We start from the raw sequence: 25,112 nt of genomic DNA, 5'->3' as shown, positions 1-25,112 counted from the left end.
TTTCAGAATTTTTTTTGCATTGAGCAATAATACACAAAGAGATCAATATGAAAAATGATCTTTATTCATCACTATTTATGATAATGAGCAAATAAAATATAAAGTTATATTAGTAGTTTTTGGTGAATAGATGCACTTAAAATATTCTTTTAGAAACACTTAAAGTTATTTTTATGATTTTATGATCACACAGGGTATATCTAAAATTTCAGAAGTGTCTTTTACTTAAGTTGTTTTTGTTTTCTCAAAATGCTGTTACGGGTCTTGTTGAAGATCTCTTCTTTAAGATACAAATAGTGGCACTTAAAATAATACAAACAAGAACAACAGACCCCACCACGGACAGCACAATAGTAGAAATACTAACTCCAGACTGAGGATTTCCATCAGGAGGGTTTTCACCAGGACTAGAACCTGCCTGGGTAGAATCTGCCTGGGGGATGAAAAGAGCTACTTGTGCAATGTTGGACAGTTTTGATGTCAAATTGCTTTTGTCCACACTTTTAATGGCAACAAATATGTGGGTCGCATTTTCTTCTGAGATGTTTTCTGGTTTAAAGGCAAAGGTCTCTTTGGAGTTGGCATCATTTGGAAGCAGGTAAGTAGTATTAACTTGAAGAGCCCCATCAAAATGGTCTCTTAGGTCAGTGATGTTTTCACTTATTCTTATGACATACTTTTGAACTAAGAAAAAAAGTTAGATGTAGATTAGTTGCTGAATCATAGCATAGTACATTTCTTTCCATTTAGTCTAAAAAATGGTGAGTCGTGTGAAGTACGCTCATATTAAGTCTTAGTCATTTTTCAATTAAAGCTGAATTTTGAATTTTAAACTTTGTCAAATGCTACTATCTTTGCATGAAAAATAAAACCTGTTTGGTAAATTCAAAAATATCAGATCATAAAATCCACTTTGCTGAACTGTCAAGTAAAAGCCATTCTTCTGTAACCCGCCCATCCACTCTTGCTGTTATAATGGGTGTCTTTCATTTAGGTGACAACTGCATGATACTTTGTTCTTACCTCTTCCAACATCAAAATCATCTCCTGGTGCTGTCCATGTTAGGCTGATCTCATCTCCATCAAGTGTGGCATGAAGGTCTGTGATCTGACTTGGCGGGAACTTGTCAGGCCTGCCTGCTGGAACTTCTGATACCACAAAAGCACCTCCCAGTGCTGTCCTGCTGAAATTCTCCAAGACTGGCTGAGTAGCCTCAGCTGTTTCAGGTCTCGGCGGGTTCCCTTCAATTTCCCCTGCATTTATAATTCTCTAGTTTAAAACAGGCAAAACTGTACCTGTATTTTTTTTTTTTAATCTTTTGAGACAGGGTCTCCCTATAGCCCCAGCTGGCCTGGAACTCACTTTGTAGACCAGGGTGGCCTCAAACTCACAGAGATTTGCCTGCCTCTGCCTCCCAAATGCTGGGATTACATACGTGTGCCACCCCTCCTGGCTCTGTACCTGTATTTTTAGAACTTAATGAATCACCTTCCTGATCCTACTTGTCTTTTCTTCTTTTTCTTTTCATTTATATAGTTGTGCTTTTACTATGTGAGGCAATCATGGTCATTCAATTGGTGGGAGAATTCTTCCTTCAGCGTTCTTACTGGGATGCTGTAGGATGCTATGGATGCTGACTAATAAAATTGGATTACACTTGCTTTAGAGTGAAAACTGCACTGAATGAGAGCATTGTGTAATTCTATATATGCCTTCAAAAAACTAAGGTGTCATGAGACCTAGACTGGTCTCAAAGTTTCTGTGTAGCCAAGTAACCTTAAAATCCTTATCCTCCCACCTCTGCCTACTAAGTGCTGGGGTCACAGGCCTGTGCCACCATGCCCAGTGAATATGTGCACTTAAAAAAAGTATTACTTTATCTCTCAAATAATCTCCAGCTAGAAACATGTCTGGGGAAATCAATGCCAGTTCCCTTTCAAACACTTGGGCCAGGTCGTTCCATCCATGCGGCAAGTGCTAAGGAATAAAACTGATTTACTCCACTGCTAACAAAAGCCCCTAGAAGTCACAAGATAAGGAGCCAAGCAAGGGAACACTAAGAACGCATTCTAATTGCTTAGCATCACCTCACTCTCCACATTTGTTTTTCCATTGAAAAACATTCCACATAAATGTTTACCCTTGAAGCACAGGTAACTTGAAGGACACATTCTCCCACTGGCTTATACTTAATATTGCTCATAGCATATTGGATTATTTCCTATGTCCTGAGTAGAAAATTCAACACACTCTTGTTGATGTTGTAAGGTTCTCCAGATTAACAAAATACTAGCTGGCAGGTTTAGTGTGCCTACTAGATGTGAGGCACTGCTTCAAAACTTGGATTAATTTTGAGGCAATTATCAGAAAACCTCATTCTTGAAATGGGAAAAGATATGCTTTCAGTTGTAAAATGTTTGCAGCCTCCATCATATCAAAACACAGATATTATTCACTGGGCTTCTGATACCATGAGTCACTCACCATCTACTACCCAGCCTGGTATGTACGCGGCTCTATTCGGTGGATGCCGTAAGCTTCTCCGGGCAGAATTTGTTCCTCCATGAGCTCGCACTTTTAAGCTATATCTGCCATTTTCCGAATAAGCTGTAAAATACCTGGAGTAGACCCCATCATCCTTGAAGGAATCAGCACCTTGTTAAAGACATAAAACAAATGATAATGTAATAAATGAGAAATTGGTGCATTTTATAACATAAGCATTGGCTTCTATCAGTGTATTCTCTATGTTGTGCTTGGTATTTTGCATTTCACTGGAATACATTTCCATTACACTCTGTACAATATAAAATATATAATACGAAATATATAATAATGTATATTTTATACATTATTGAATTGGTGCCTTGACTTATTTTGGAAATGTATACATTTAAATTTATAGAACATATTTATGTACATTGGTAATTGCACATGTATAATAACTACTTAAACACCTTTCTTTCTGTCCTCTACCAATTTATGTAGAGATCATAGGACTCTTCTTACCATTTCTCTGCCAATTGGTTGACTTTTATCTTACCCAATTAATCATATTAATCATGTTATACCTCTCTTTACATAAGAAGGGTCCCCACTAAAGTAAATGTATCTTTATGTAGGATTTAATTATCACAATAGGCAACTAAAATTACTTATTTTTCTTTATCTTCAATGACTTTTGTCTCTTGTTTTGGCTTCTGTAGTCTGACAAAGGGAAGCCCAATTTTTCTATTGGAACACATGTTTGGGGGAGTTCAGAAATAAATTCTGATTATAAATTCACTTCTTAATATTTTGAACATTTAAGTCATATGCTGAATTTCAAAAAAAAAATTCCTATTCTACTCAGCAGATAAGAAAGTAAAGGTCCTGTGTCATCAGTATCTATCCCTATAAAAATCTGGGGATTTTTAGACATGCAAATTTCCCAGATTGTCTGGGTAAGTATCTCAGCACTCTTATTTTAACAAGCTCTCCAGATGGTTCCTTTGTATACAAAAGTGTGAGGATGCCTGCCTAAGCCATTGTTACCAATATCTTCTTTTAGTAAAGGCATTTCAAATTAGCTTAACTAAATGCTCATCTGGTAAAATGCCAAGAAATGAAGCAAGATACACGAAGTTTTATGCAGTGTTAGATGGATTTGTGGGAATTGGGAAGAGATGTGAGATAGATGTGGAAATACTGTTGAACTTAAAGAAAACATTGAAGTGTTCCCAAGAACAATTAGTCAGCTGCAGTTGGAGCCAAGATCAATGGATTGCAAATGCATTGCAAATGGTATTGATAAAAATCTCTAATAATTCAAATGTGTACCAAATAGGTTCTTTGCTGTTCGATGACCTCAACACAAGGTTTTGTAGGACAACACAGAATGTAGCAAAAGGGTTTTTTAATGTACCTCTCACTCTACAGATCAGGGAGACAGAGGAGCAGCCAGTCTAGTTCGTAGTTTTCTGTCAGTCGCACCTGGTATCTGATACTGCAGAGGTGAGCCCTCCTCTCTGTGGCACCCCAAGATGCCTGGGCCCCAGCTCCTGGGATTCTATTTGTGTTTTGTTATAGCCATTGGGACTTACTCTTGCTTCTCTCCCTTTCCCTGCCAGGGCCCCAAGTTCTGCCACCTATTTGTGCTCTACCTCTGCTGGCCACAATTTCCTGGTGATGCTCCCCTAAGAAGTGTGTGCCCAGAATTCTTGGTTATGTTATCAAATTTCTGAATGAAACCTTTGTAACTGCTGACAAGCATTGCCCATCTAGATTTAAAACAGTCATTTTGGCAGTAAATGATATTTTTTTGAATGCTTAACATGTGATGTGTAAACCACTTGCTAAGCATGTTGTAGGGTTTACCTGACTGAATTCTCTGCTGGTCCTGGTATTCCTCCATATTCTGTCTTCATTCTTTAGGTCCCATCTTGTTGAACCCCACTACCCCAGAAACCCAGGAGTTATAGACATACAGGCTTGGGCCAGAGTGCTGGCACAGCTATTAAATGCTCGCGCTCACAATAAAAATTATAGGGTTATTTATAAAAGTTTGTGAATTACCTGCACCGTTATCCAGAAGATCCAAAACTTCTATATTTCCACTGTTTGATTCTATGAGAGCAGTCACATTGGCTCCAATGATGGGAACATACCCTTGTAGAACTTCTGCATAGACAATCATTGGGCTGGGGTAGCTGCTTGTGTCCTTGTTCATTTTAGCATTTACTGTGATTGGGGGTACAGAAGAATTTGCTGCCCGAGAGGTTACTGTAATTGTTAATATTTCTTGGTTTGCTTTGGCTTTAAGATTGTAAGTCCAAATGCCGTCCTAAAATTTTCAGTGGAAATATACAACAAGAATTCAGAGTCAAATTACAACATTTTTCCATTATGCAATTTAAAAGTAAATCATAGAAGTACAGAATAGAGCAAATGGAGTTTGGAGAGTTTGGTGGTTTTTAAAAGGATGTGAACTGAGACAGTTCAGGCAGGGTACTCTATCTAGTGTTATACATGGTATCTATACTTTGTGACTTCTCACCTGTAAGATTGTTTTGGCAAGTCTGCTTTGGTTTTGGCTTTGTTAGCCAGCATCACAGAGTCTATGACTTTGATAGCAACACTTAGAAAGGACTCTGCACACAAAGTTACATGGACTTTTCATAATTCATCCTTAAAGTCCTCAGAGTTCCTTTTCTTCTTTTCCTCTGATCTGTAAGCTCTTTTAACCTTTACTCTGCCATCACAATTTTCAGGATCATGAAGGCCAGGAAAATACATAACATTTTTTCTTAATTTTAAAGATAGTAAAATTATTGGCATTGACATTTATGATATTAGATCATCTTTGAAGAGATTTTTTTTTCCAAAAAGCCAACTACTTACCTGAGCAGTCCCTGGAATACTGATATAGGCCATTTTGGAAGCTGTGTCCACCATGAAATTTGTGACTTGTGTTCCTTTGGGGTCCCACAGAGAAATATCAGGAGCCTGTTGCTTCCATGTGATGAGAAAGAATGTGTCCTTTCCCACTGTGCTGTCAATTACTACAGTGTCATTTATCCAGTCGTTACTCTGAATCTGTGTGAATCCCTTACTTTCAAGCTGTTTAAACATATTTTAAAAATTAATCACTCCCAAAGAAAATAATTTTATTCTTTTTGTCTTTTAAAGATTATCTTAATATTTGGTCAGAAACAGTCTTATATATGCTGTACCACCATAGACTTTGTCATCTTTTTATTGTCATTTTGTTTTGTTTTGAGACCTGCCTCTGTCCCCCAAGTGCTGGAATTAAGTACATGTACCACAGTGTCTCACTATATAGCCTTGATTGGCCTGGTACTCACTATGTACTTCAGAGTGGCCTCCAACTCACAGCAATCCTGTCTATACCTCTATAGAATTGTGGTCTTTTATGAAAGCATACTGGGATTGTGAAAGTTGTGTCATTAAGTCTGGAAATCTAGGGTCTGAAGGAAAGGCAGAGTATAATAAAAAAATTAAAGTGGAAACATCACTTTTAAAGTTGAGACTGTGACCCTATTATGTTTTCCCAGTTTTCTGTGCAAATACCCATCCTGATCTTTAGCATGAAATGATGCTAAAATCCCAGCGGATTAGTGTGGTGTGAGTATGTGTTACGCTGACTTTAAGTCTTGCTGATGACCCAAAAAATAATTCTTGGGGTAACCAGAGTATTTGAGTAGAGGCAGATGCTTTAGACAGGTAAGCAGTTGGATATAGCTCTGTGGAAGAATGCTTGCCTAGCATGTATGTGTATTCTCCCAGAAAACTGGGAAAATATAATAGGGTCACAGTTTCAACTTTAAAATTGATGTTTCCACTCTAATTTTAAAATTATATTTCCAGACTTAATAACACAATTGTCACCCATAAGTTTTCAGAAAAGATCCCAATTCTATTGAGAGGACCTAGATTCAATCCTCAGTACTACCCAAAAAGACACTTGAGGACAAGCACTTTGAATAGTTTGCTAATGAGGCATCATTAAACAGTCTCCCACACAAGATAGGTGGCAAAACATGGGACAGTAAATGTATTCAAGAGAGGGAAGGTTGGTACATGTGGGGTGGGATCCTGAGAAGAAAGCAGAAGAGGGTCTTCTTTGAGAGGAGCTGTGACAAAGTGCTTCATCTTTGCTGAGAGCTCTTAGTGTAGAAGAGCCAGCATTTTAAATTATTCTTCAAAGACAGAAATGGTGTATGTTCGTCATGTACAACATGATGTCTTGAAATGTGTACATATTATGGAAGTGCTAAGTTAATTAATGTGAGCATTACTTCACATAATCATCTTTTGATTTTGAAGTGAGAACACTTAAGCTGATTCTCTTAGCTATTTTCAGGAATATAATGCATGTTATTAATTATAGTTACTGTGTTATATAATATATCTCCTGAACTTGTTTCTCTTATCTAACTGAAAGTTTGTGTCCATTTCCTGTCATCTCTCAAACACTTACATAGCACTAGCTTCTGGTAACTATCATTCTGTTCCTTACTCTCAACCATTTTGGATTCTATATGTAAATGAGATCATGCACACTTGGCTTTCTGTACTTGGTTTAGTTCACCTAGCATGAAGTCCCAAGATATCCACCTTTATCTGCTCAAATGAGTGCTTTTAGGAGTGCCATTTTAGGAACAATAGGAAATTCCATTTCAACTTAAACCCAGTTCTCAACCCCAGGCCACTTTAGCCTATGCTGATAGAAGCAAGATACTTCTACTTTGAGGAAGCATGTTACACCCAAAATCTTAGTCCTAGGTTAAGCCAGTGTGTCTTTAAATGGATATGCGCTAAATTTGAATGTGACTCACCCCATTTTTTTGAGGCAGGATCTCACTATGTCCCCCTGACTGGCCTGGAAATCACTATGTAGACCAGGCTGACCTCAAACTTACAGAGATCCTCCCTGCCTCTGCCTCCCAAGTGCTGGGATTAAAGGTGTGCTCTACCACATCTGACCCAACCCCCTCTTGTTTTATCTCTCCATCAGGAAAGCCTAAGAAAACAACATGTAGAGCGCAGCCTTTCCTTCATATTCCAGCTGTCGCCCTCAAGTCCAGGTTATCATGTTCTTCATGGTTGAACAATGCTTCCAGTCACCATTTCTCCCATCTTCTACTCATCATGTATACGAATCCATATTAGCTATGAAAAATTTTGCTTTCTTTTTGTTATTTCTCTGTTTAAGAACCTACCATAGACATCTCAAGTGAAGGAAATGAAACTTTGTTCCTTCACTTTCACACATTTTTAAAAAGCCCACTCTGAAGATTTGAGCACCACTCATACATAAACGTCTCCTTTCTTGCTGATTTCCTGTATTCTCTTCTTAAACTTTTAAATGTTTTTGGAGTTTTCCATTTGGAGTTCCTCCCATCCATTCAAAATTACCAAAGGTAAAGCATAGTACAAAACAATACCTTCAAAATCTGTTCTCTCTCCTTATCAATTTTTAATTGTAATACCATCAGTCTTCATCAGCAAGGTAGAAAACATCAGAAACACTGTTAATTCCCCTTTAATTTGGTATGCACTAGCAGACTAGATGAATTATTTAGAAACCAGAGCTCTAAGGTCATCTGTATATAACCACAAGTCAGTCTTGTTCTTGTTGGGAAGCTATAGGAGATAGGCTTGCTTAGGTGGTCCTGGACAATTTTAATGTAGGTGGTGGCTTGATGAATCGGAAAACAGAAAACAGAAGTCTTGGCAGAAAGGCACATGACATAGACTTGTAGGAATAAAAAGAAGAGAAACAGATTTTTACATAATGTATCTTGATGGAAATGGTCTGTATTATTATAGATGGGACATGAATTAAAGAGACAGCTTATTTAGAATTTTTGAATCCAAGTAACAAAATGGCGGTGCTGTTGAGACACGGATGAGAAAAAGAGTTGAGTTCAGAGGAGTTGTGAATAAAATAAAGTCAATGAAAAAGTAGTTAGGGGGTGAGAGGAGACCTGAGCTTACAGATCTACAGTAATCATTTGCTTGTCTTTGTTTCCAAGCTCCATCCTTGCATTTCTAAAACTGATACTTGAGTTTATGTGTCTAGACATGTTGCACATATGATAAAGAGGCAGATAGGTAGACCAGCAGTCTTTTTCACAGTAGTTCAGGGTGAAGAAAGCTTGGAAGCATGAAATTTTTAAAAATGCATTCTAGAAAAATGGATACTTTACTTTGGACACATTCTGGTTTTGGAGGAGAATCTTATATTACTAGGGCTTAATACCCTTAATCAAACTTTATGAAAATATGAAAAAAATTGCCTTTTACTTTAACACTTGTTTTATTCTTATTTTACCACTTAATTTAGTTATACATAAAGAATAATTTTTATTTCAGTTTAAAGTTTCGATTTTAATTAAAGGACATGACTTTTTAGAAAAGTACAGAACTTAAAAATACCAAATTCTTTTCCATGGTTATACTGAAAGGAAGCACAAAACCCCCAGGAATGGAAAATCTGACCTGAAGTGACTTCTGGGAGATATCAGCATTTTCTGAAACAAGAGCCCCAAAAGCATCAACGAGGCCATTGTTCTGGGCTTCATCTGAAGCAAAATGATATATTCCTCCTAAAATGTGAATGAATAAGCTATGTTGTTTTGTATAACATGAGTACTTATCACATTTTAATGATTAAAAAGGTAACAGTTTAAATAAAATCAAATTTCATATGTATAGTTAAAGTAGACCACAGTCAGATAGCTGAAAGATTAATTCTGGAATGCTAATTTAAAACATCATAACTATGGAGTAAACACCACTTCAATATGGAAATCTCAGCTTGATGAGATATATCAAATAGTCATATACCATGAAAGATATTACAATTACACACATTTAAGTTCACAGATTTTACACAGTCCAGACAAAATACATCAGAAATAGAACATTAAAAAAGATGAAAGAGCTGCTATACTGAGGTGTCCTGACAATAACTAGAGCTGAGGAGAAAGAACTGTAAATAGAGGGGGAAAATTCAAGAAGGTACTACTGCTGGTAGAATACGGAACAGAAGTAAAATTACAAATGGTCATAAAAGTGTTTTGAAATGATAGCAGTTTATATAACCAGCCATAAAAAAGCAAATATATATTTGGTATCATGGAAGCAAAATTGGTATAATAATCGGTACTCATGTTATGTATTCATTACTGTTTAAGAAGGTACTAGAAACATATAATCCATTTTTCATCACCTCTGTATATTAAAGTAACAGCCACTTTAGTTAATGTTTATCTCAAATCTTTGTTTTTTTCTCACCCTCTTTTTTTCCTAGAAAAAAAGCCTGACTTTAAGGCCCAGCTTCAGAGTCACTTGGTCTCTCATGCCCTCTTTACCCTTCCTCTGTTCCACCCGGGCTTCCCCTTCTCATGCGAACTTTATTCTCCACTCCTCCTGTTAGGAAGGAGCGTTATCTAGGATTTGATTAGCAGTTTTGTCTCTCCAGTCAACTGGACTCTGAATGCTGTGAGGACAGAGGTTGGGTCTGGTTTAACTCTGCTCTCCAGCTCCTGACATGCAGAGCAGGAGCTCAAGAGAGAGAAGTGGTTGAGTGTCAATTCCATGTTTATATCCTACAATTAAAGGGCTGGCATAGAGAAATCATGCTTTACCTGTTATAGTGACCATTTGATCTACAGCTTTGTCAGCAGATGGTCCCAGGGCAATGAAGTGAACGATGGTCCCGCTGTCTCTCACCTCATCAATACAACTACTCACAGTGTTGTCCTCCCCATCAGTCAGCAACACAATTTCAGACCCATCTATTTGGGAATTTCGATTTTTAAACACCTGAAAACATAATTTAGAGCACCATTATCATAGTAGATCAAATATCCTGATGAGAAATTAGAAAGAATTCATAAAAAGTAAAGAATAGAAGAGATCATTTATATTTTAAAATCATGGAGTCTATAATCAATAATTTCTGGGGAACATAAATGTAATTTTTTCTGTCCCATGATTGCAGGGAAGATTTCCTTGAATGAAAGGTAAGTGGGTTCAGGGCTTAGGAAAAGAATTTCATGTAGACTAAATTACAGTGACAGCTGAGCCTAGTACACTCAGGTGAACTGATATGCAAAATATGGCATAGATTTTCTTCTGCTATCTGATAAGACTGCAGTGTATAAAGTTAGTTGTACATGCATCCAGGTTCATTAAGAATCCACATCAGCATTAAAAGCTAATGAATTCCAAATTAGGAAATCCTCCTAGACTTATAAATAAAAGGTAGCTGAAGTTCTAATCGTGTTGAAGTTAATGGTTGTTTTATTTATTATTTATTTGTGTTTGTTTGAGACAGGATCTCATGTATCCCAGGCTGGCCTTAAACTTGCTGTCTAGCTAAAGATGGTCTTGAACTTCTGATCCTTGAGCCTCCACCTACCAAGTGATATGATTACACATGCCAATTTTTTTCTATGTACCTTGTCCTTGGCCTTTTAGGATTAATTATATCAAAATGGGGAGGCAAGTGTATACATCAGCACTTCACATTAAAATGTCCTAAAGACAAAACAATGACAAAATACATTTGCAGTGTGATTTTCACCTTAAATGCAGACCGAATTCCAGAGCAGATAGAAGTTCCTCCAGACGCTATGGTCGGTAAGCTTTCCAAAAGCTTGTTTCTTTCTGTGTTGCTTTTTATTTGGATTAGCTCACTTTTATTATAGGCAACATTATTAAAGTGTACCATCCCTACCCAAGATCCATCTTCAATTATCTGCAGCAGAAAGTATTTTGCTGCTTGATTCATTCGATTGAGGCGGTCAGCACTCTGAATGAAAAGGGTGAGACAACAGAGCGGTTTTCAACTGGATGATGAGGGCAGACCTCATAAGATGAGTTCACGAAATTTACTGATAAGAACTTTATGATTATTAATCTATACTGTTGAAGAAAGAAATTATGCTTTTTTCAATTGGTAAATTAAAAAAATATGGCTACGTATAATATGGAACACATATTAAGGAGCTTATACTTTTCAGCTACAGATGATTCCCAGTTGCTAACTATCTAAATTAAAGTTGGAAATTGGGTTGAAACTGGGGGTAGTGATTCACATCTTAGTGCGTTTCATAATCACTCCTGGGATTGCAATCCTCCTGCCTTAGCCTCCTGATTGCTAGGATTACAGGCACATATCACCATGCTCAGCCTGAATGAACTATAAATATCTCAAGGACATGCATCCCTGTTCTCAGAGTCTAACACCATGCCTGCTGTTCACTGTGTGATAATAGAAGGAAGGAATGACTGTATCTAGCTATGTGTTCTTTATGGTGATGCTTTTCTGCTTGTGTCTGAAGAGGCCACTTGAACAGTTGAGAAATAAGATAGTGTCATGTTAGAAATTCTGCTCATTTGTCCTGTTCCTTGACCTAGAAGGGAGCTTAGTATCCATTAATCCACTCCACTCTCAGTTCTCTCAAGCATTTTATGTGGAAGGGCCATGGTTAAAGACAATTTCAGTCTAGTCTCTTGTTCTCATTAAAGGGTATCAATGTTCTCATTCAAGTGTGCATTTTCTAGAACAAAATAACTCCTCTAGATTAGTTGTTCTAAATTTAACACATCATTCTTTCACACACACACACACACGCACGCACGCACACACACACACACACAGCAGTGTCTTCAGGTAATGATCTCAGGAAGTGATGATAATTTATGACATCATTAATCCAGAACAATCCAAATACAAGTAGAGTTTAGTGTGGTCACAGCATTCATTACTCCTATTTCTATATTTAGAAAAAAATGAGCCCATGAACTTACAGCCATGCTTCCAGATATATCAAGAACTAAGCACAGAAACCTTTCGCTGACTCTCAGCAATGAGAAGACAGGTGGAGAGGGTGGTGTCTCCATCGGTGTGCTGTTTCTAAAATCCTCAGACATTCTGATTACTTCCCATGTGCTTCTGTAATTGCACTTCATGTTGTGTATACTTGGAGCTTCTCGGTTATGGTTATTTTCATTACAGAATTCAGTGACCTAAAAGATTGATAAAGTGAAAAAAAATACTATACCATCCATTTAAAACGTTTAATCTGAAACAGATTAAAAAGATGTTCAGCAAATATTTGTTGATCAAGTGAAATATAATGAATGAAAACCAATACTATAGAAGGTAGATTTATCATTATAATGGTAGTTAACATTAGTGGTCTAGTTATTAATAAACAGCAACAATAATAAATTACACTAGATGAGTACTTACTGTGTGTTAGCCAATGTTTAAAGAACTATGTATTAACATATTTAATTCTTATGTCACTTGGAAGGTATTTTAAGATCATGTACGTCAGGGCTGGGGATGTATCTCAGTTGATAGAAGGCTTGACTAGCATGTGTATTGCCCTTGGTTCAATACAACAGCAGCAGCAGCAACAACAAGTTTTAAATGAATAAAATAAGAAAAATGCTTTGATTATAAATTCTGGACCTGATTACTGGCATACTTACAGAATCAATACTTTGCATAAACATTATGGATGCCTTTTCTGATTGAATTTTGTCAGGGAAGAACTGACAATTTTTCTCATACAATTTTGTGGTGGAATTAGTTCTGCAATTTCTAGTTGTACAACTGCCTCCTTGGCATGTGCGAACTCTATTTATACCAGAGATTCCCGTGGAACACCTGAAAATATATGACAGTTAGTCTTTGACACAACTTAGTCATTAACAATTTTTAAAAGTCCTAACCTTCTTGGGTGTTTAACAGGCATACTTTGAGGTCTATAATTCGGTCAGAGGGACATAAAGGACACTTTTTGCTCCTTGCCCTCCTAGGTCGACTAGTTCCAGGGGACTATGAGCACCTCTTACAATGTTCTGTAACGGTGATGGGTCACCTGTTCTCTTGATCAAGGAGGTCAAGGAGACCCCACCAGATGGACTTGAACCAATGTCCGGTCTATAAAAAGGAGAGTCAACACAGAGGAATCATGTCCTCTGTGCTTCCAAGCGAAGCCAACCATGGTCGAGCAGGACCTTTGACTTATCTTCATATAGGTGGAACTGGTAAAAGAAAGAAGCCAGGGGCTCCTCCCTAACTCATGTGACCCCTGAGGAACAGATCCTCAAACAACCTTAAGAGAAAAAATAAATTGGTTTATCTGGACCAACTGTATGGCCTTAAACACACCAAAGGAAAGTATAACCAAAGATTAAAGGGGCCAATATAATTTCATAAGAGTCCATATGTATAGCAAAAGGCTATATAACAGGCAACAATGCCAGACAGATGATACCTTCCTTTGAGTTATTGGCCAGGGTAGCCCAAAAGACTCCCAGACAGTAACCCAGCATAGAACTGGAAAAAATGAACAGCAGACCCCAATCTTATCTAAAGGAATGTTGGCAACTGATTGCTGCCAGATGAGGAACAGCTGATCTTCCTAAAACAAGGAATTCTGTATAGACTGACCAGATTAAGCGGATGGACAAGCACTGGGGATTAGCTGGGGGCTCCGACAACACAGTGGACAGTAACAGGGATGACAGAGTGTATGGGCTCCAGTGAGGAGGAGGGTGGCTATGGGAGGGTGCCATTTGAGAAGTGGCTATATACATGAATAAGATTGTGTGGGATGTTCTGTATGATATACACAAAAAAATCCACAAATAAAAACTTATATTTGAGGAAGAAACATAAAAATTTATTTCATGTTAATTAGTAGAGGTGATAAACATTACCACTGAAATCTACCTGATGACTTTATATCCATACTCAGGTACTAAGGATCCATAAGGTTAAAACCTCATTTAATGTTATGTCTTATAGGGTTTATACTGAGTACAATATTGTATAACTGTATTAATTCAACTGTAAACCTAAAGATTTACAGCCAATTTTGAAAGAGATGCATCTCAGCTCTGGAAATTGTTATTGAATATGTCAATGCTGTTGTAATGAACTGCCTCTTCTAATTATACGGTTATTAAATAAATAATTTTTAAAAAGTCTTAAGTAGTTTTGTTTATGCTGATCTTTGTGTCATGACAAAAGATCTTGTTCGTGTAGCATGTATTTCCTGTGCTAATAACAAAAGCCAAGAGTTCCAATCAAAGTAATTACTATATTTCAAGAAACTGTAATGGAAAAACTTAAGTGGGACCTCCAGATAGGCACAACGACTGATTTCTCAGCTGAGATTAAAGCTGCTGTTCTCTTCCTTCAACATCTTTCCTGCTGGCCCTGCAGTACTAACTATACTGCAGGCACTTAAGGGAACTTGTAAACCATTTATTCTAGGGAGCTTGATGTTCTCTGTAGACTTCTTTTCCAAGAAGACATCCTCTAAAGAACAGGATATGACATAACTACAGGTGCTTTGATTATTCAAGGAGCACTTTTTTTATCCAAAGGGAAATGTGACTGGAATCAAAGAGTGAGATGCTGTTAAGAAGGACAAAAGAATAAAGACCGATAGAGACATTTTGTGTGTTACTGTATGGAATGGGCCCTATGCGGTAGAGATCCGAACAGATACATGAGTGTGTGGCCACATCTCGATCTCACTGGCTTCCAGTTCAAATTCAGAAGTGAAGACTAGATCTCATTCAGTCATTTAGGGAGACCTGTAAATATATCTATGCTTCTATTGTTCCAAAACTTGATGACCATAATAATGCAATCTACATAAACAGTCATAAATATTCTGAAGCAGAAACTGGACATTTTGCAGAAGTATAGCATAAAAATGTAATCTATTCAATACTATTAAAAACTAGGCAGCAGGGGAGAGGGAGGGCCTTTGTTACAGTCACACATCTTTCAGCTTACCTCTCTATTTGTGACAAGTTCCTAGACCAGCAGGATGTGTGGCACTGATGAGGTTACTGACACCTAGTTTAAAATGAAATTTTCCCAAACATGCTGATCTCTTAATCTCAGAACCAAACTATGGTTTGTTATCAACTTGTGATGCTAGGCTGATATTTTTAAATGACCTTTGTAAATCTCAAAGAAGGGACTGGAGAGATGGCTCAGCAGTTAAGAGCACTGGCTGCTCTTGCAGAAGACCTGGATTCGGTTCCCAGCACCCATATGGTGGCTAATAACCATCCTTAACTCCAGTTCCGAGGGATCTGACACCCTCTTCTGGTCTCCTCAGGTATTGAACAACATACATGCAGATGATATACTCATACACATAAAATAAAAATAATAAATAAAATATTTTTTAGAAATCTCAAAGAAGTTCTGAGTTGGCTCCTTGAAGCTGCTTGATTTCTTCCTCAGCCTCCATTTAGCAGTAGTTAGCCCCTTTCATCTTTTTTCACCCAACCTCTGACACCCAAGGCAGAGAAGTGTAAAATATGTCAAATTGCCAACCAAATGCTTGGCTTTGAAGCTGCTATGTATATTTTATGTAGACAATCATCTTCAAAAAATTTTCAGCCTGGCATGGTGGTGCACACCTTTAATCCCAGAACATAGGAGGCAGAGGCAGGCAGATCTCTGTGAGATCAAAGCCAATCTGATCTGCATATGAGTTCCAGGCCAGCTGGGGCCACAGGGAGACCCTGTTTCAAAAAAACTAAAAACATTTTTTTTCTAAAATAAACATGAAGCAAGTTTGTGATGTACCATCAATTGTCTGCATTGGGACAAAAATGAGTACTTGGCATTTGGAAGAAGTCTAAGGAACAATAAGCCATTTAAAAGCTTGAGTCATCTAAAATCACTTAGGTAGTCATGCCTTGTTGCTTCAATTTTCTTTGACGAAGCTGCATAGAAAGGCTGGTCTTCATTGTACTCATCAAATACTCCCCAGCGGAGGTGGGCCCATTCATGGACGAACAGTCTACCTATGGGAAGACATTTTCAAATACATAATCATAATTCAAGTACTAAATTTTATATTTCAAGAACTGGGCTGGCAAGATGGCTGAGAAGGTAAAGGCGCTTGCCACTGAACCTGATGACCAGAGTTGGATCCCTAAAAGCCTCATGATGAAAGGAGAGAATTGACTCCCAAAAGTTGTCTTTTGACCTCCACACACAGACTGGCATGCTGCGCACAAAGACACACAGACACAGACACAGTCACACACAGATGCACACTCACACGCACACACACACAAATGCACTAATTTTTAAAAAATTTCGAGACCTTCCTTAAAGTATATTTAATTTTCCATAGCTCCTAAGATTTATATTTTTGTTCATAAGAAGGACTTCTTGTACTTAAGTGGCATTAAATTACTCTGTAGTATATTATCTTTATTTTCGGCATGTTAAATCAATGAAACATTCATGGAGTGTATACTACAATCAAAGTAGGCTATGATTTGGGTTTCCATTTTTGGAGAGGAAAGGCCCAACATATTACAGTGGCTTATGACTTTTCAAGCATGATACTGTCAACAGTTCAATCAGATGTATGGAAATTCTGGTGTATAGATAACTTAGGGATGCAATTTTAGGGAAAAATGTCTAAAAATACTTCTGGGGTTTGATAATGAAAATAAAGGTAGAAAATACTATTATAGACTATTAAATACTACTATAGAATTTAGGGGGATGTAAAAATGAAGTGATTCTATCTGGCACATAATAAGCAAAGATTATATGAAACAAGTATTAATCTTAATTTTATGTTAAGTGCAATACTAGGTACTGAACATTATAAAAACATGTGAGATGCATCTTTGAGTTAGAAAAGCTATAGGAAGAAGTTAGAATAAGACAGTTTCATAGGGATTCCAGGCCGAATTCACGAATACAAGTGAATCTAAACTTGAGATGTAGAAAGGAGAAAAGCAGAACTTTGTTTTTTCTTAGTACTGTTAGGAAAGGCTTCAGAGGACACATCGATGAACAAGAAGAGACCAGAAACAAAGACTTCTCTGCTACAGCATAGGTTTCAGTAGCTCAAATGGTCTCATATGAGATCTGAAAACAGAGAGGAAACAGCAGAATTAGAAAGAAGTCATGTGGTCCCTGATGAACAACATCCACCTCTCCTGGGAGCCTGTTAGAAGTATGGTCTCAGGCCCACCTAAGCATGCTGGATCAGAGACCAGTAGGATCAGATTTTAGCGAGACCCTTAAGTTATTCCTGTACATGTTAAAATTAAAATTGTTGGTTTAAGATTTTCTAGGTAGAGTTATGTAAGTGAGAATAGATTTACAAATTTCTGTATAGAAAGGAAAAACCTTCATATCAGCTAGTACAACAGGAATTTGGTGAATTTTAAGAAATTTTAAACCACCTGTACCTGTGGCTGTCTTGTTAGGACCACTCAGACTTGTTTCCTTCCCATGTTGTTCTACCTTCCATGCCCAATTTTAAAGCAGCCCCGTGACTTAGAATTCCACCACATCAGATTGTTGTCTCATTTAGGCTGCTTTGTTCTCATTCAAATGGCATTTTACTCTTAGTGCACTTTTAATGTAGTCTGAATTTAGACTTTAGACTTTAATATATTTTTAATATATACTGAGTTGCTGCCGGGGTGGTCCAAAGGATCTTTTTGGTCTACTTTCTTTGTTGTTATTATTATTATTATAAAACCACATCAATCTTGAGGGTTCTCTTTCTCATCTAATTTTCTTTGAGAGTTTTATTGTTTTCAGGACATGATTTACAGAATGTGACTTTTTCCCACAAAATGTGCATTACCTAGTGGAATAAAAACCTGCCTGAGAAAAAGGGTGGGGGCTGCCAGTAATGGAACAGGGCTAAGGTATGAGATACAGGGAAAAACCAAGGGCCTTCAGATGGGGGTATTGGCTTTAAAATAGGGACATTGGAGAAGCTGGGCTTTTCTATGAGAACTGGAGGTAGAGTAGGTGGCATGTTTGAATCTAGACAGGAAGAGGGTAAGGGTTTCTGTTTGCTCAGTCAAGCCTCCTGTGTCAATTGATGGGAGTGAGAATAACAGCTGAGAGCTTGAAAATGGTAGAAGTTACTTTTTAGGCTGCTTCAGGAAATGAGAAAGGGTGCGGACAGGAGCCAAACACAAGCACATGGCTGAACTTGGAAAATGTGAATTTGCTGCAATGCCAAATGTGCTGTAATTTTTGTGACATCAAAAGAGAAACTAGATCACTCCAGTACTGAAATTATTGGAGTAACTTGGATGAAAGCCAAAGATAAGCAAGGTAGGAATCTAACTATTAGTACTTGTTGAAGTTACTGAGTTTGTTGGACATGCTTGATAGACAGTGCTGTTAGGAGTGTGCGAAGGATTAGCAGGGTCCACAGAGAATGAATCTGATCAGTATAATCGCATATATGGGCAGGTAAGGTTGGGATGGGAAGGGGTGATGGAGTTTGAAGGAGTAGAGTGGGAGCTGGTCATGTAGTGCTGACTATGGCTGATCAGATATTGTCGGGGCCAGAGACTTAAGGAAGGCTCAGTTAGCAGAGAGAAGGAGAAGGGAGATGATTCTGAGACATGGGGATTCTTTGTTTTCATTGATTAACAACGTATGAATTGTCCCACCCTTTAAAATTTGCATTTTGTCTATAAAATAATATACTCTAGTTCATTTGGACAAATTTTCTTAACACTTAAATTGAACTAAATTAAAGTACCAGTTTAAATTGGTATAAATGATCCATTATAGACAATTTCATCTTATACAACCAGAGAGTTCAAATTATAGTATCAGCAGCTAACAACCTGTGATTGTGTTTCCTCGATCAGCACCTGGCATTGTGACCTTTTCTAGTTTGCTACACATCTTGTTTCCACAAAAGTGACATGCAGCTGATTAATATCCAGTTATGGAGAATTGGAAAGTTAAAATCTTGGCTTAAGTATGTTTTAGGAAAACTTTTATATTTATGCTTTTTTGTTAAAATTCTAAAAATATTATAGATAGTACACTAGCTAGTTGCCTAGCTCAATCGTCACAGAGGTTCTATAAGATGAAACTCCTCTGTTTACCATTTACTAGGAATAAGCACACAGCTAACAGAGGCAGTAAGATTTGGACCTAAGGGCTTCTGCTCCAAAGCTTCCTCATTTAACTTGGGCATAGACTTGCTTTAACCAACTTTCCTACCTGAATGTCCATATTCATTTTCTTTTCTTCCCAGTACAAAGTCAGGAGTGAAATGAATGTATTCTCCTTTCTCTTCACACTCTGTGAACTGCCTAGTGTACGGTTCATCTCTGCCTGGGATGGCAGGTGGTGCAACGATAACATCTGCCTAGAATATTATAAAAGACCATCAAAACATTAAGAACAGAAATGGCAATAGTTAGAAAGACTCTGAAGCAATCAATTTGTAGCAAATCCAGAAAATATTATGTTTTGTTAGAGAAGATTTTGACACTCACATGCTTGTAGCTCTCATGACTTGGCCTCCTGTATTGAAGCTTATTTGTCCAACTCTCGGGAATTAATATAGATACATTTTTGAAAAAAAATCTTCTTTCTGTGGCTTCAAACAGGTAGGTAGATGCTGAAGTCACCATTTCCTGTTATCAAAGAGGAAAACGTGAGGATGGCTGAGTGGTGCTGTGGATCAAGACTCATCTTAGGCACTTCCCAGTGTTAAATGTTAATACAAAAGCAATTGCTGAATGACCAGCATCTCTGACCACAGTTCTAACCTGACCCCTGTCATCCTAAAATGTTGCTTCATCTTGAACTAGGAAAGGCTTCTCAGTTTCCTATCCTCTTACCTCAAAAGGCCGCTGCTTATACTTGGTGATAACACAATTGTTTTACATGAATATGTACTTAGACTTTCAAGTAATTTATTTGGTTCCAGTGTTTGTGTTAGCACTTCCTGGTTGATTTATATAATGCTCTGAAGCTCAGTCACCTTACTCTTTAATGGGCATTGCTATACTACTCAGCGTTACGGGTGCCTAAAGATGGAATGTTGCATATGATGGAATGAACTAGAAAGTACTTTGATTCCTGATTTGAAGACATCTAAGCTGAAAACAGCTTTAGCAGATGCAAGGACAGTCTGTAGGAGTTGTTATCAGGAAGGGTTTTTCTTTCCCCACTCTTAGGAGCAGCAGGAGGGCTGGGCATTTGATGGGTGGGTAGTAGAAAATTACATAGTACAGGTAAAATTTTGACCATAGAATTACTCTGCCACCAACCAGAAAATATCAAATTACATTTAGTATCATAAAAGCAATGCTACAATGATTTATTAGAGAATTTGTCCCCCCTCATAGCTTACTGTGTAGTAAGGGAAATAGGTGAAAAGCACTTAAGATGACTGTTCCTTACGATCAGGCCCCTAAATGAGAGGTCCTGGATGATGCCAACATCTTTATCTCCCTGGAGGCATCTGGGTCTACAGTATTCTTTCTTTCAAGACAGACTCCTCTGTGATGTCTACTGGTTTAACACAAGCCCATAACAGAACTGCTCCTCAGGAATTCCAGCTCTTTTCTTGGTTCACTTTAAAAAAGTCCAGTGTTCTGACTCACGTGTGTTACATGAAGTCAGCAAACTGAGCGAATAATCTTGAGATTAGCCAAAAGGCCAGAGTCCAGAGAAACACAGACCCAGTGGACTGACTGGGAGAAGAAGGGCTTTGAAGAAGTTTAAAATAGGCTAGAGATGGTTCAGCACAGACAGCAGACAGATGAAAGATTTCTCTTTCTTAAGATGCCTCTTTCATTATTTTGAAAAAACAGGATATTTAGGTTGTCATATTCTGCAGGAAGTGATCACTCTCTGTACATATGAGATTAAAGTGTTTTGATTATTCAAACAGTTATGGATTGAACAAATAGGGCTGCTGTGTACAGTTGTGTAGGTTGTGTTGTACAACTCCATGGGATGGCATTTTCTCTGGAGTCTCCATGGTCCAAGTGGTCATCTTAGATACAAATTCTCAGAGGTCATGAAAAGATTTCAGAGACCCTCTTAAGTAATTGCAATTCCCTGGGATGCCCTCAGTGCCCAATAATACTTCCTGAAGTTTTTCTAGCCAGAAATCCTATAATATTCCTTCTCAGTTCCTTCCAGAATTCCGGTCTTAGTTCAAAGAAGATGAAATGCCAGTGCTTACAAGAGTTACTCCTTTCAAGTCAAGAAGAAGCATGAACACAAGGAAAAAGGAAAGTAGAAAATGGAGCATATCAGGTCATGAATTATAATATAGGTCGGCATAAATCTTTGTGTATAAAGTAGATGACATGTCACAAAGTTGCTTGATGATATAAATGTAAGAATGGTGTGAAGGGCTGAGTGTCAAGAAACATTGCAAAAGGTCAGTATGTTGACAAAGCATGTTGTATTCCTATTTGTAATGTTCAACAGAGAACACTGTTAATGGTTATTTTTGCCTCTAGAAATAATTCTATCAAATACCAATTTCTGAATTCAAAAAAGTTTGAAACTGACCAACTATCTCTGAAGACCAAGAATCTGTCATTCAGAACCAGCTATGCTATCTGATGTTTATATTATTTAATAAAAGTAATCTTTTCTTTTAGAGGTCTAAAGACACTGGTGTGCAAACACCCTCTGTGCTGCCATGGAGTTTATAGAGAATGAATGACAAGTCATAGCTACAGAATCACTAGATCACCCCTCAGTTCATGCCCAGTAGAGGACTCAACAGTGCTTCAGAACCCCAGAGTGGAGGAACTGAAAACAGAATAGATACTGATGCCAGGGACATGGGTAATGATTTGTGTAGCGATAATATCCATCTGTACACTAATTAGCATGTTAGAGTTGGAAGAGACTTCGAAAATCAGAGTCCTAGGTTTAGTGTTGGAGCCTTTCCCTCCCTTTGTTTGTTCCTACCTGGTGGGCCATATCCTCTATACACTGATGATCTCACATTTTATAAAGTATTTTATCTATTATTTTTATTTTATGTGAATGAGTATATTGCCTGCATGTGTATAAGTGCACCCGTGTCATGCAATACTGGCAGAGATCAGAATAGAACATCAAATCCCCTGGAACTGGAGTTATGGATGGTTGTTAGTTATCATATGGGTGCTTGGAATCGAACCTGAGTCCTCTGCAAGAGCAGTCAGCTCTTAACCGCTGAGCTATCTCTCCAGCCCCTGATCTTACATTTTTATCTATATACACATTTCAAATTTCACTGTGACTTCAGATTTCTATCTCCTCTATTTGGATGCCTAAAAGCGTCGTAATTTCAAAATACCTTAAACTAACTCCATATCGCCTAGCTCTCAAATTTTCCCTATTTATAGTTTTTCCTTTGCAGTTGCGGATAATTCTGCCTTTCTCAGTATTTAGGCCAAAGTTTTAAAGTTTAATTTGACTCTTAGCATTACCTTCCTAACTTCCCCTCCCCTACAACATCTTAATCAGCAGAAAATGTCAAAAATACATTTAGAATCACACACTTTAATGATCTCTACCACCAGCTCCCTGTCCTAGTCACCATCCAACTTACTAGCTGCAGGTTCCTGCCTGGACCTTTTGTTCTTCTACGCTGCAGTAGTATTTATATCGGGTGTGTGATATGTGCAAACCTTCCACAGTTTCCTGTAGTTATGGTGGTCTTAGAACATATACCGGGGTGCACATACCCTTTGTTAAGAACTCTTCCATGGAGTTTCAAGTCACTCAGAGCGGAAGCAAAAACAGTCTTTCTAGTCGTCCCGGCTCTGCACATCTCCCAGCTTCAGTTCAACCCACCTTCCCCTGCTTATTCATTGTTGCTTCCTTGATTGGGTTAGCTGCTACCACCCCATGGGGCTCGTCTCTGAGTTTCTCTAATTCATCTTAGTCTCTACTCAGATATCACATACGAGAGGTCTTCCCTGACTATCCTGCATGGAACAGTAGCTAATACTATCCCCTTATTCCTGGCACATCTACTCTGTACCCCTTTTCTTTCTGGACTTAACATACTCCACAGCAACCTATGGTCACTGGATCTGCTTATTTTATTCATTTTTTATTAGTTAAGACTCTGAAAAGGATACATATTCTATCATGTTTTTAATTTCAATTTATTGCTCTCTCCTCCAGCATGCCATAAAAATCTTAAAAAAACTATTTAAAGAACAAATGGGACTGGGGAGATGGCTCAGTGGGAAAAAGTGCTCACCGCACAAGCCTGATGACCTGAATTTGAGTTTGATTCCCTGGAACCCACACAGAAAGCTAGTTGTGATGGTGTGCATCTGTAATCCTAGCACTCTTACTGGAAGAAGGGAGGCAGAGACAGGAGAATTGACTGGAAGCTCATGGGCCAGTTAGCCTGGAGTACACTGAGTAGCAGAAACAGTAAAAGAGATCCTGCCTTAACAGGGTGGAAGGCAAGAACTAGCTCCTTAAAGTTCTCATCTGACCCCCACATATGCATCATGGATCTCCCCCCACCCATCGCCCTCTCTCTCTCTCTCAGTAAATAAACTTAAAAAGTAGAAAAAAAAAAAAAAGAACAAACGAGTCCACGTTCTACTTTATACATAAGGAAGCTGAAGATTAGAGAGGCTCTATGCTTTGTCTTTGGTTTATAGTTAGAAGGTAGAGCCCCTTCTAGCACCCTCTAGAACCTTCACCTAGAAACTTTTATAGCCTTTGTCTCTCCATACCCATTCCAGCACCTGTTCATTCATTCTACCTTTAAGCTTCCTGAAGCATTTGGAGATTTCCACAGTTACTATTTACTTTTAACATTTTTCTTTTTCATAATTCAAACAGAAGAAATTCCAGCTTTTCCTTACCTGTATTTGTTTAATTATTGTTTCATCTTCTGGCACACTAGGATCAATAGCAATGATGATATCTTCATAACCATTGTCACTCAGCCTCACAAAGGAAGTGTTTGATTCCTGAAGCAGGTACAGGAGTAAGAGGAAGACAAAACTTCTGGATAGACCCATTACTCCTTTCTGGTTGTTCACAGGTCTTTCTTTTACTTTGTCTCTTGCCAGGTCTATATATACTCCTAAAAATTCCTACTGTTAGCTGATTAAGGAATACTGATTGTACAAAGGTCAATGTTCATGAGTGGAAAACTACATGACCAATTTATAAAGTTGTTTTATTGTATGGTAGCTGCTAAAGTGACTAAAAATGTTATATAACATGCAGCAAATTTTCCTCTTGAGATAATATTTTGCTCACCAATTTTGATTAATTCCTAAATACAGACATTATATTTTCAAGATAATAGAATGTAAAAAAATAATAAAATGAACATATAGAAAGGCTAAAGCTATCCTTCAGTTTTTTAAATTTTGAAATTTAAAAAATATTTTATGGATTTGAGAATTTCACACAGTGAATTTTGATCGTAATAAGACCTGACCCTCTCCTCACTCTCCCCCGCCCTTTCCCAGTGCCCCTCAGCTTCAAAGAGCAATTTAATTATTACCTAGATTATTTGTCATCTAAACAATAATGGGATAAATAACACCAAATTAGGTGAGATGAGCTTGAAACCCAAATTAAGGATTTTAAAGAGTTCAGTAAATTTAAGAAGATTTAATAAAATCAAGTTATTAGAGTACACAAAAAAACCCCTTTCCAATAATACAGGAATAGAATTTGTTTTTTATGCCTGATACTTGACTGGTTACTGTTGAGGTGGAGTAAACAGTACAGTTTTTTAATTAATTTTCA

At 37.7% G+C, this 25,112-nt stretch overlaps 1 protein-coding gene across 1 annotated transcript; it reads right to left on the bottom strand.

Moving 5' to 3' along the window:
- Positions 1-244: 244 nt before the first annotated feature.
- Positions 245-24,370, bottom strand: Clca4 (chloride channel accessory 4). Its single transcript, XM_008826266.1, has 14 exons — positions 24,212-24,370; positions 19,856-19,996; positions 19,578-19,725; positions 16,261-16,369; positions 13,016-13,193; positions 12,326-12,544; positions 11,097-11,324; positions 10,156-10,333; positions 9,005-9,111; positions 5,381-5,599; positions 4,556-4,823; positions 2,486-2,656; positions 1,024-1,254; positions 245-684 (listed from the first exon to the last, which is right to left on the bottom strand). The coding sequence occupies exons 1-14, from the start codon at positions 24,368-24,370 to the stop codon at positions 245-247; spliced, it is 2,796 nt and encodes a 931-aa protein (XP_008824488.1).
- Between the last annotated feature and the right edge of the window lie 742 nt (positions 24,371-25,112).

This window comes from Nannospalax galili, unplaced genomic scaffold (assembly GCF_000622305.1).
Source record: "Nannospalax galili isolate Female #2095 unplaced genomic scaffold, S.galili_v1.0 scaffold9, whole genome shotgun sequence".
In the NCBI taxonomy this organism is placed as follows: Eukaryota; Metazoa; Chordata; class Mammalia; order Rodentia; family Spalacidae; genus Nannospalax; species Nannospalax galili.
This window is presented reverse-complemented; position numbering and strand designations above follow the sequence as displayed.

Coding starts and splice junctions, on each gene's coding strand:
- Clca4 (XM_008826266.1), bottom strand. CDS start 24,370: ATGGGTCTATCCAGAAGTTTTGTCTTCCTCTTACTCCTGTACCTGCTT. Junction 1,255..2,485: donor ACCAGGCTGGGTAGTAGATG/GTGAGTGACTCA, acceptor TTATAAATGCAG/GGGAAATTGAAGGGAACCCG. Junction 685..1,023: donor TGATTTTGATGTTGGAAGAG/GTAAGAACAAAG, acceptor TTTTTTTCTTAG/TTCAAAAGTATGTCATAAGA.